Source organism: Coenobita brevimanus, chromosome 8, assembly GCF_032717465.1.
Source record: "Coenobita brevimanus isolate Jiangsu-jjx chromosome 8, ASM3271746v2, whole genome shotgun sequence".
NCBI lineage: Eukaryota > Metazoa > Arthropoda > Malacostraca > Decapoda > Coenobitidae > Coenobita > Coenobita brevimanus.
The window spans coordinates 17,195,361-17,208,448 of record NC_136961.1 but is presented as its reverse complement, the minus strand read 5'-3'; the positions used below and the strand labels follow the sequence as shown (position 1 = coordinate 17,208,448).

Sequence of the window (13,088 nt, the reverse complement as noted above, 5' to 3'; positions counted from 1 at the left end):
ATATTAAGTTTCATGACAGCGTAAAGAAAAAATGAATCGTTGAGTCACCTATATATTAGTGTGAATGAGATTGTGGGTGACAGGCAAGAGATCATTGATATGAATGAGGAAAATGGTTGGATCCAAAACTGGTCCATGTAGCACATCAGTATTAATTGAGTCGAAACTTGAAAATGCATCATCTACCGTCACTTATACCTGAAATAAGAGATGATTGACCGTAGGAAGGGAGTCTGGATAACAAGGAATTCTGCAATACTCTGTCGAGAGCTTTAGATGTATCACAGGATACTGCATGGGTTTCTCCACTTTGGCCACTTGACATGGGCTGCAGGAGTAACTGCATTCATGATGGCAACAGTGTATCTTGTGTCGCGAAAACCATACCGTCTTTCACTAATTAAGCTGTTGCATTAAATATATATAACAAAATGCTTATTAAAGACAGTCTCATATACTTTACCAAGAGATGTAATAATTACTTCCGCCAAGGAGGCTATGTTTTCACCCCTGTCCGTTTGTTTGTTGGTTGGTTGGTTTGTGAGCAAGAATACACAAAAACTACTCAACGGATTTCCACGAGATTTGGTAGAAGAATGGGCCTTGGCCCAGAATACACTCCAGTATATTTTGGTGCGGATCCGGATAAAGGTGCGGATACAAGATTTTTTTTTTTTTTTTTTCACTTTCTTTAACACTGGGAGATAGGGCGTTGGAGGAAGTATGCTCTCTACTGAGTGCCATTCTAGTTGGAAATGTAAACACAGTTATCAGAAGAACTTGCGTACTTTGAAACAGATGGGTGTTGGCATTTTTCCAAGAATTAGGGAATGAAAACTGAAGTGTGCAGAGCCTGAATAATTTAGCTTGAACAGGAGCATGTTCGAAGAAACATTTCTTCAATACTAATGGAGGAATTCCATCTGCACCTGAAGGTTTGTAAGTTAGTAAACTGTCCAGGACTGATTTTACTTTTCTTGTCTGTATCCTTAGTAGAGCAATTTCCGGTGCGTCAAGTTCTAGTACAGGAACGTTTTGACTGATTTCCACTGAGGTAGAATGTCTATGAGGAGTACTGGCAAGAATGCTAACTTTCCACGGACGTCATTTACAGAATTTCCGTCTGATTATTTTCATGGGGGAAAAGATGATTTGAAAAAAAAAAAAAAAAAAATCTTGCTCTTGACGGAACGGAGAGTTGACTAGAATATTCTACAGTCATTAGGATTATTTAATAGTATGGGTGCTTGGTTGTGAACAAAGTTTGATTTATATCAATTTATTATTGTTTTTGAGTGATTTCTAGCAATTTTGAAGCCTTTAAGGGCCTCTGTAGTTTTTTAAAGTAATATACATGCTAAAGTTTTTAAAAGTAATATATATATATATATATATATATATATATATATATATATATATATATATATATATATATATATATATATATGCTAAAGACTTTGTGTGGTTTCTCTAACACAAATGAAGCTGAACCATTTGGGGGAGTCCAATCTTTTTGTTAATTGTCAGCAGGATATGAACAGTTCCGTAGCAACTTCTGTTAAGTCTCAAAATTGGCACTAAATTGTGGTCAGTTATCTTCAAGTATCAGATGCCGGAGATTCATTAGCCTGATTTTCAATGTCCAAGGACGGAGAAGCAGGAGAGGCGACAGAACTTTTGTTGCTGATGTTACCAATCCTGACATGAAGCCCACACATCACCACTCTTACCTATATTATTGTTTTAATCATCATCATCATCATCATCATCATCATCATCAGCAGCAGCAGCAGCAACAACAACAACAACAACAACAAGATCGACAAAAACAACAACAGAATCAGCAGCAACAGCAGCAGCATTATCCTTGCGTAAACGTGACATTCAACAGCCACACATGAGCAATCTCACTTGTATGATTTTGTTCATCCTTATCATCCTGGCATTTTCTACTCACCTAAGGATAAGGAACACAATGAAAGAGTAGTCACAAAAGAGGGAAACTATCAACAACATCCCTACCGTTATGGGACAGACACTCATTCAAGCCCTTAATAATCTGGCTTCTCTTCTTTAAGCCAAACAAAATATCTGTTTGGAAAAGCTAGGCCTGCTTCACTTAACCACTTTGCTGCTAGACACCATCCCAGAGTTGAATAAAATCGTCTGGAATTAATAACAGACGAAAATATTATGTTATGACATGAAAGGGTTATAAATTTTGCTAGTCTTCCAAGAGTAAATATAACCATCAGACTACACAGCAAAATTAGTTAGCAGAGATCAGACACAGATGAAAGTTCCACCAACAACTGCTGTTATGCATTTTTTTTCTCGCAACACTGGAGTACTCCATAGTATCTACCAGTGCCTTGTGGTCCCTCCGTGCCGCTCAGCACTAGTCCAAATGAAAGTCGATTCCGAACCGTGGAAGTCCCCAAAGCACTTGCCCAAATGAGAGCCAGTTCTGAACAGCTACCTCCATCACCACCACCATTACCACCACTGCCAATACCACCACCACTACTACCATCACTGCTACCACCACCGCCATCACCACACCTACCATCATCATCAGAGTTACCAACACCACCGCCATCTCCACAGCTACCACTACCACCACCATTACCACCACTGCCAATACCACCACCACTACTACCACCACTGCCAATACCACCACCGCCATCACCACACCTACCATCATCATCAGAGTTACCAACACCACCGCCATCACCACAGCTACCACTACCACCACCGTCACAGCTACCACCACCACTATTTTCTGCTGAATGAAGTCGTCTGTTTGTAGCATCAGTGAATTAACTGGCATCGGGTTGTAAATGCCCACCCTCCCATCTCTCACCCTTTCTGTATGTGTGTGTGTGTGTGTGTGTGTGTGTGTGTGTGTGTGTGTGTGTCCCACAGTATTTTACCGCATATGCGATATGTATCACACCAATGGGGACATTTATTAGGGAACAAAACACCCCTTCACAAAATTTTAATTGACGTGAAAGTGAAACTGGACAATCAGGGACCCAATTCCAACCATCCTGCCACGTTCTCATTTTCCATTTTTGGCTACACCACACACACACACACACACACACACACACACACACACACACACACACACACACACACACACACACACACACACACGAGCGCGGGCCTAGGATTATATTCCGCAGCAATCTTTTTAACTTTAATATTCGTTTGTATGTAATTTAAGTCTCTACCACAATCATGGCACAAATATGGGGATAATCTGACACAGTTATGACAAGCACATGGGCAACATAAGCCCGTCATCGGCTACACTCCTTAGGGGTCATCTAATCCATCTATTCTTCCTCCATGGACTTGTTCCTGCGTCGGCCATTTTCCCTGAGCCCAACTTCTTCATGGACCTACTGACCTTCATGAAATTTTCCTCTCCATAAACCCTTATTCTCATTATTTGGAGACAGACAGCTACTCCCTCCATGAGCTACTTTCTCATGTGTATTTCTTTCCTCCACAGACTTAATTTAACTCAGTGATCCTATTTTTCAATTGTGGCCCATTTCCTCAAGGGACCTACTCGTCCACCGATGTTTCTCTCACTGATGTATTTCCACCATGGACATATTTTTCTCATCTCAGATAACTTACCTATTCCTCATGGACCATTTTTTCCCTTACAATGAGGATCTTCTCATTACCTCAGGGACACATTGTCCTTAATGTAAAACATACCTATTTCCCCATGGACTTATTGTTCCACTTGAGAGGATTTACTACATTCTCTGATGGACCTTTTTCATCTCCATAAGAGGAGATTAATGCTCACTACTTGGGCCTACATTCCCCATGATTCTGCTTTCCCCATGGACCTACTCCCCAAGGCATCTACTTCCAATGGACCTAATCCAAAAGGCTCTGCCAGCAGGATGAAACTGTTTTCTTTACTGAGACAGAGAGAGTCAGCAGAACAGCTTTTGTAAAAAAAAAAATACTAGAGGTATTACATGTGTAAAATAAATTGTGGTTGTACAGATGCTACCAAACATTCAGAGCCAATGTTTTAAGGTTCATGCAGTGCTAATCATGGTTGAGATTCAAGAACAAACTAACAACTCCCTCTGGATCTTAGATTTGATTTTGCAGATATTTTAAAGAGTAGAGTTCTCTCACTTCCCCCTCTTTCTACAAAATCAAATCCCAGTGACAGTATTAATAAGAGAGTTCTTTTATCGATGAAAGGATAGGGAAGTGACGAGGCAGTAACCTCCATTTTTTTTCTGCAAATAAAAATATGAGATGACCTACGAGATTAATTTTAGCTCTGTTGATCTGGACCCGCAAATGTTACACTATCAGTACGGACACTCACGAACAGTTCGTATGTTTGGTAGACGATCTGGCGTGCGTCGAGAGCCTGGAGACACGTCAGTATTTTCTGGCTGCCTTGGTCGGTGGGGCAAGATAGGGCCTCGGCGACCCTCTTGGCGGTCTGGGCAGCAGTGCGGGTGACAGCCCATGGACACAGGGCGCTACCAGACTGAGCGATCACGCGGGAGAATAGTCCTGTGGGGGAGTAGATATTGCATTTACTGCAACCTGACAATGATGTATACCCTCTTTTCAACTCAGTTAAAGGCTGCATAGTCAGACTGGGGGATCGATTTTCTCAGTAGTCAAGGAGACTTTTTTTTTTTCCTCATAACTAAGGCTCATAAAGTTCGTGCATGCACGACTAAGTACTAGAGTTATGGGAGTTACTCAGCTCTGTTAAGCAGAATAGTTGGATCTACTTCTCATAGCTGTATCTAGGAGCTTCTCTAACCGAACGAATTTTGTATTAACATAAGTAATAGTTCACCGACAGTCCCTTGCCAACATTGTGCACTTGAATGTTTCTCACATCTTCCTACATACCAGAGAATATCCATACTTAAACCAGTTTGTTCTGTACTTCATAGTTCTACGGTAAATATTTCATTCACAAATGCCTCGTGAAATACTTTACATGGTCAGAGTTGGGAAGAGAATTGTCGGTAAACTGATGATCATAATAATGCATGACAATATCATATATTCAAGGGTTCTCAGGTAAAAATTTAAACGTATACATATTTCCAGTAATATTACAGATGTAGTATATGGAAAAAAAATCTTAACTACGAGTATCACTTAAGCCATTCTGTCTTCCACCATCAAGTGTAAATTGGAAGGAAGGCAGCCTAGATGCAGAGACGGGGTGACAAGAATGTGATATGTTTGTTGCCACCCCCTGTAGGTAAAGAGATAGACAGATAGAGGGATAGATAGGTACAGCAGCTCGGTAGAAGGATAGATAAATGAATTTTCCTTACCTTTCGCGGCTGGTGTCAACATTTGGTGGATGACAGATGCTCCTCCTGCGCTCTCACCGAAAATAGTAACTTGGTTTTCGTCACCGCCGAAGTGGTCGATGTTCCTGTGGATCCAGTGCAGAGCTTGTGTCTGGGGAAGTGTTGACAAAGGCTTTTAAAGTAGATTCTCTAACGACCCTTCCATCAACTCCGCTTCTTATCTTTATTTTTGCAGGAAGGGCAAGAAATGTTTCAAAGTAGGATCATAATAGCCAGACGCTGATTCAAAAACATAACATAAATTAGTTTCTGCATCTCGGACTGGGAATGAAGACTGCAGGATTATCCCGGATCTCTTGTTCTTTCAGATATAACAGTTTTCATTTACAGGAATATATCGTTCTTAGGCAGAGAATCTCTGTCGGTAATTACCCTTTCTAATAGGCAAATCTTTAGAGCAGATCATTATCACTAGTAATCATTTTTTTGTCAAGACAATTTCATGCAGCTCTGAAGAGACTTCTCAAACTGTGGTGTTAGATAAAGCCTTCAGTTATCCCTTCACCACTAAAGTTCCTTCCACTTGAAAATAATTATCTTTATGGTAGCCAGCTTAAAATTATAAATAAGTCATTGGCCTGTGTGGACAGTAGTCACACATGGTTGGTTGTTACGTATTTCTTACCTAGTTAAGGGATATATATCTATACCTATATCTATATCTATCTATCTATCTATCTATATATATATAGGTTTCCTAGATGTCTGGACTCTGCTTCACCTTAAAGTGGTAGAAAGAAGTCTGGATGGTGATGAGGGTGAGGTAGATGATCATGGTAAGAATATAAATTCATGAATCAGCAACCTTATGAACAAGTTAAGCTCAAGAATACTAACTCTAGCTTGACTGTGAAGTGTTTCAGCAAAGACAGATGAATAAGAAACATTGATATACATAACGCATGCCGGAAAAATATTGACTGTGGTCTGTCTATCTATCTATCTATTGCCAGACGCCTCGATCCCGTTTGGGGTGGCCACAAACAAATCGCCTCCAAGTCGCCCTGTCCCCCGCCATTTCACTACCCTGCTCCCAACTCACACCCCCCTCTCTCATATACCTCTCCACCCCATCCCTCCATCTCATCCTCGGCCTCCCCCTCCCTCTTCCCCCCTCCACCTCACTCACATACACTCTCTTCGTCAGTCTTTCACCCTCCATCCTCTCCACATGGCCAAACCACCTCAGTGTGTTCCTCATAACGCTCCCTATCACATCCACATCCACACCACAACGTTCCTTTATATCCTCATTCGTGGTCTGGTTACGAATTATTTAGATAGCTGTTGTCATTGAAAATATAGTTATCATACACACGTGACGCTCAAGAGAGATAAAATGATAGACAAGCAATACTATACACGACTGAAGATAAAAGTACACAAAAGTAATCTCATACGCAACTTAACCATTTAGTGGCAAGGGTTCCTGTGTGGGAGAGTTCGCTAGAAAGGTACTCAGCGTACTGCCCTCCACCTATCGGCTCCTAGTCGGTTCCCCTTCTTTATTAACTTTTGAAAATGACTAATTCCTTCCCTCTTAAAGACCCTAGGCATCACTAGGTTAATAATGTATAATTTTAAACAAGCGATCTTTGCAGCAGATAAACTAATAAACAAGCAGCCTTACACACAATTTGAACTTAGTAATATAAAATTATGAACAAATAGTCTTACACACAACCTTGCTAAAGCTTAAGCACTACTAGCACATAAACCTGCCTTCATCTGCACCCCATAGGTGTCAACCCTCGTCCACTTGTTTTCCCCCAGGGACCCGGTCCAGTGCTGGCATATAGCATTTCCGCTGTCAGCCTGTTTTTCTCCATTGACCTATTTCCCCGATAGACATATTTTCTTCATGGATCTATTTTCACTCCTATACCTATTATCCCATCGACCTATTTTCCCTCATGGAGGTATTTTCCCTAGACCGCTTCCCTTGAACCTTTTCTCATCAGGAGCCTATATTCCTTAGACCATTTCCCTTGAACCTTTTCTCATCATGAACCTATATTCCTTAGACCATTTCCCTTGAGCCTTTTTTCATCATGATCCTCTTTTTCTTCTACAGGACACTTGTCTCATGAACCAATTCTCCATCAAGGACCTAATTTATCCCCTTGCGAAATCACAAGATCATCAGATGGACTTTTTTTTTTAGCCATGAACCTAATTCCCACACAGACCTATTTTTACCTGGTGGACCTATGTTCATACTTGGGCACATTTCTTTAATGGTGTATTCCAAGCGGGCCATTTTTTCCTAAATGGATCAATTCCTACCCAGGATCCATTCACACCATGACCTCATCCACCATGGCTCCATTTTTCCAGTACTCACCCACCACCCCACCAACTCACATACCCACAGCATCATCCAACGTACTCTGTCTCATAAGTATGGCGATGACTCAGGAAGTTTCAACACACACACACACACACACACACACACACACACACACACACACACACACACACACACACACACACACACACACACACACACACAGGTACGTGAATATAAAATACAGATTTTGAATACAGTACCTGGTCTTTGAGTCCTAAATTGCCAGGCATCACTTGGTCTTCAGTCGACATGAAGCCTGTGTGATAAAGCAGTAGCCATTTAGTAGTAATTATTGTGGGGTTTATCTGTCTCTATTTCTCTGTCTGTCTCTTTCTCTGTTTATTGCTCATGACATTTCCTAATCAGTACTGCTATTACATTAGGTGCACATTCTGATGGCAATAGATTAATGTTTGTTTTTATAGCTGCCAGCTAGACTGATAATCCACTAGTCAACAAAGATTTTGTCCCACGGAATATAATATCTGTTTCTTATGTATTTTTGCATGCTGAATCTATATAAGTTTTCAGAATTTCTCTATCTCCCATTTATATATTTTTTGTTCTAGCCATTACGTATAGTATATATGTATCAGTGCTCTACGAACCATTTGAAACAAAAGTAACAAACAGAGCTATTTTCATTGCTTGTGAAGCACAAACCTAGGCAAATGGGTCACCAGGGGCCTGCAGAAACACGACTGGACATGCTGGGACATTCAAATGGTGCCCACTCCTGAGTAGCAGCTTCTTCTCAGTTGCTGGTTAGAACTCAATATGTAAACAGTGTCTTTTCCACTCAGTTGGCAGATTGTGTTTTGTGTATTCAAGTGTTGTGCTGATACCCTATCCACCTTTATAATGCCGGGGAACTGTGTAAATAGTCTGAATTCCTTCTGCTACATCTGCTGTGAATTGACATTCATATTGCAAAAATGTTCGTTCACATCCCTCATTAAAAAATGCTATGAACATTACTTTTGGTTGTCAAGTGGGTGACCAGGATAAAAGTTGGGTCCTCCATATTTGTTGTGGCACATGTGTCAGGCTTCTCACTGCATGGACAAAAGGTTCACGCCGTATGTCTTTTGCCATTTCTGTGGTTTGGAAAGAACCCAAAGATTGACGCTTCGGATTGTTACTTCTGCCTGACATATATAAATTGTAAAACATCAAAATCCAAGCATAATGTTAAATATCCTACTTTACCATCTGCTATGAGGCCAGTACCTCATCGTCAGGAATTACCTGTGCCAGAACCTCCAAGAAACATGACACTGAGTGACGATGAGTCTGGTGATGAGATAGTAGACCAAGTAGAGGACAATATAGATCCACCATCTGAAGCATGCTGGTCTTCAAGTGAACGAAATTTGCTGAGTCAAGATCTTAATGATCTCGTCCGTGATTTAAGTTTGTCTAAGAAGCAAGCCGAGCTTTTGGGTTCCAGGTTAAAGGACTCCAATCTTCTCCAGAAAGAAACTATTTTTTTTTTATTTTTATCGTGATCGCAATGACGTTTTCAAAGAATTTTTCTCTCTTGAAGATTATCTGATGTTTTGCAATGATGTTCGTTATGCTATGGAAGCATTTGGCCACGAATGTAACACAGATGACTGGCGCTTGTTTTTTGACTCATCAAAAGCATGCTGGAAAGCGCTTCTGCTCCAAAACGGAAATAAATTCCCCTCCATTCATCTGGCTCATGCAACTAACAAGAAGGAATCGTATTATAAAGCGAAGCTTCTTTAGGAAAAAAATAAGTATGGGGACTTAAAATGGAATGTATGTGGTGACCTAAAGGTTGTGGCACTTTTATTCGGAATGAAACTTGGTTACACGAAGTTCTGTTGTTTCCTCTGTGAATGGGACAGCCGGGACACGAAAATCATTATATAAAGAAAGTGTGGCCAAAAAAAAAAAAAAAAAAAAAAAAAAAAATCACTGACTCCAGGGAAGAAGACTGTCATCAATCCTTCTCATGTTGATCCTGAGAAAATTTATCTGCCTCCATCACACATGAAGCTCAGGTTGATGAAGAACTTCGTCAAAGATATGGCTAAAACTGGCCATGGATCCACATATTTAAGGAATAAATTCCACACAATTAGTGATGCAAAAATCAATGAGGGTATTTTTGTAGGACCACAGATAAGGGAACTGCTTCAAGATGAAAAGTTCGATGAAGAGCTAACTGAAGTTGAAGAATTTGCATGGTCGTCATTTAAGAGAGTTTGCAAGATTTTTCTTTTTTTGTAGGGGGGGATGCAGATCGGGGAACTACGGTTGTTTTAACTATTGGCTTCGTATATAGCTCTGGAGTGCAATGTTAGTTTAACTATCCACTTTTTGGACCCGTACTTACACTTTTCTCGGAAAATATTGGGGCAGTCAGTGATAAGCATGGCGAAAGATTTCACCAGGACATTTTGGACATGGAAACCAGTACCAAGGAAAGTGGAACCCTCTATGTTGGCAGATTACTGCTGGACACTAAGGAGGGATGTTCCTATGGCCAAATATAGCCGAAAATCATACACTTCTACATTATAGAGGTAAGATTTTAAATGTAATGCCAGCTGTATTTATGAATGAGCAATATACACTTATTGTATTATTTAACTGCTCTGTCACCTAAAAACCATGCCTGCTAGAAAAATTCTAAAAACAGATTCGAATTCAGCATTAAAAGTACAGTAAGGTCGAGCCTATTTTAGTTTGTGGGACAGTAAAATGTAAAAATTTTGTTGACCAGTGTATTATCTTATATCATCAGATCTCTCCATTGAGACACAGTTTTGACTGTGTGAACATTCAGAAGCAAATGTTTACCCACAGCCTTAGGATCAAATGTCCGTATTTTCATTTCTACCCATTAGGAAGCATCCTTGCTCCCCCTCATTATTTACTGTGTTCTTCATATTGCCATCACAAGTGTATTTCATGTTGCACTTTTAGATGCAAGAGCTGACAAGGATTTTCTGCTAGTACAACTGTGGTCAGTAATTTTGCTCAGTTTTCTAGCCGAACTATTTCAAATCTATTACATAATTATCTGGTAAGTTTCTTGGATTTTCAAGACCTTTTGACTGAGTTTTATGTTACTGTTTAATCTTAATATTTCATAGTATAAAGTGTATTATACCTACTGTACGTCCAACAACTACTCTCCATTGAAATATAATCTGTGCATATTCCATGTGAAAAAAAACTGACACCACATCCAATGACTTTTGGAACGTCCCCTATTAATCTTTCCGACGTCAGTAAACCTGTTATCATGACAATGCCACGTATCACTTGCTTATAATATTTCCTCGTCGGTATTGTTGTTGGACCCTCCCACAGGCCAGTCGTTGAAACTCCTTTGTCACTGAATTATTAAGTTACTGAAAAACTATGATACATCAGTCATGCAAACACTCGGCATGCTCACATTGTTATACCATAGGATTCTTTCACTAACATAAGGTTAGGAAAGTTTAAAATTTTGAGAATTCAGTGTTTAACCTTTAGGACTGTGAGAAGGTTGAAAGCTGATAGGCTAGTTCTTGAATGAGGCTGACATTCCTTAGTTTTGCTCTAGGATATGGTGCGTAGTTATTTACTTTATATCAGCCTACTTTTGGTAAGCTTTCATTAGACTGGGCAAGTTTGGGTACATATTGGTTTGAGTTTGGGTGAGATAGATCTCTAGGTAGTTTATAGGTAAATTTTAGTGGACGAAATCTGTGTAGGAACTAGAGTTGGGATTAGATGCATAGGTAGACAAGAAGACAGATGGGTAGATAAAAGACAAAGAATGTTAGGTTAGTGAATGGAAGGATGCACAAATAGATGAATTTGTGGGTAGCGATACTAATATTGATATATTGATGTATTAATGAATGAATGGAAGGCGCGATACATGATATATGAGTTGTGGTGGTGTTTGGTAACTATGGCGAACTGGAGGGAGCCAAGTGCCGATATATTATAAGCTCTGTTTTCTACTTTGTATCAGGCCATCCTTTTTCTTTTTTTCTTTTTTCTTAGGGCCCGGCAGAAGCAGCCACCGGACATGCTTGCTGTCACACACACTTGGATGATAACAGATTAAGTTTCTTGGGATATCACGAGTTATGATGACCATGCAGGACATTATCACTCCTCCCATGCAAGATACTTTTTTAATTGTATAAACAGTTGGGGTAGGTACCATCAGTCAAACAGTTAAACAAGTGGTGCCAATCACAACAAACCTAACCCGACAGCAGTTATTTTCTCGTTTTTAAATACTGATTCACTGCCTCCATATAGTGTCATTAAACAATTAAAGTCTAAGGTAATGGTGTAAACGTTTCCAAGTTATAGTCCTCTGAAAATCCGTGATCTTGCTTATGACCTTTCAAGTCACTCAAGGTCAAAGGTCATGATGCCAAATGAAAGCCCATATGTGATTTCCTGTATCTTGATAATAGTAAATATATTTATCTTCAATCAGTTTCGGGTTATAGCCCCCTGAATATCCGTGACCTTGAGTTTGACATTTCAAGGTCACTTAAGGTCAAAGGTTTTGGCACCAATTAACCCGCCGGAGCCATAGATTACAGGTACAGCAGTGCCTACGTCTGCAGACAGTGCCAGAGCCAAATCTATACGGTCTGCAATTGCAACGGGCATCAACATGCGAATTTTCAAATTTCTCAGATGACTGGCATGGACGTGCACGCACCCTTCCCACATCTGTACCCACTTCCTATGTCATCTATATGCCCAATAACAGTGTCCTTGGCTCGAATAGCATAGTTACTGATGAAGAAAACGAAGATCTACCTCAACTCAATGGGTGTCGGTGGCTGCCAATAAAGTCTATAGGCATTACTCTGAAGTTTTCAGCCGCCTGCTGAGGGAGAATCCACCTCAAAATCGACCTATATGGCTTCTGTGAGTACTTTTGTGGTTGTTCTCCATGTTTCCTCATCATTTCTAACCTATCCAACAAAAAAAAAGTCAAAAACTGGCCAGCACTACGACTCCATAAGGGTCCAAAGTATGCCGGCACATGACGGGTAAAAAATCCACACAGGATTACCGATATGTTGACAATAGAAAATAGCTCTATATTAAACTAATTTCGAGTTATAGCCTCATGAATAACCGTGACCTTGAGTCTGACCTTCCAAGGTCACTCAAAGTCAAAGGTCTTGGTTTCAAATGAAATTCCTTATGGGAGTTCCTGTATGCTGATAATAGTAAATATCTCTATCTGCAACAAGTGGTGCCAGGCACAACAAACCTCGCCCAACCTCACGGTCAAAGGTCATGGTACCAATTAAAAACCTATATATGACTTCCTATAT

General features: G+C 40.2%; 1 protein-coding gene across 1 annotated transcript in view; it reads right to left on the bottom strand.

The window, feature by feature from the left end:
• Nucleotides 1-13,088, bottom strand: part of LOC145408087 (venom carboxylesterase-6-like) — a 66,316-nt gene that overhangs the window by 49,789 nt on the left and 3,439 nt on the right. Inside the window, exons 2-4 of the mRNA XM_080278897.1 lie at nt 7,947-8,002; nt 5,358-5,487; nt 4,376-4,569 (exon numbers count right to left, since the gene is read on the bottom strand). Of these exons, the coding sequence (XP_080135023.1) occupies nt 4,376-4,569; nt 5,358-5,487; nt 7,947-8,002 (380 nt within the window). The remainder of the gene's footprint in view (nt 1-4,375; nt 4,570-5,357; nt 5,488-7,946; nt 8,003-13,088) is intronic.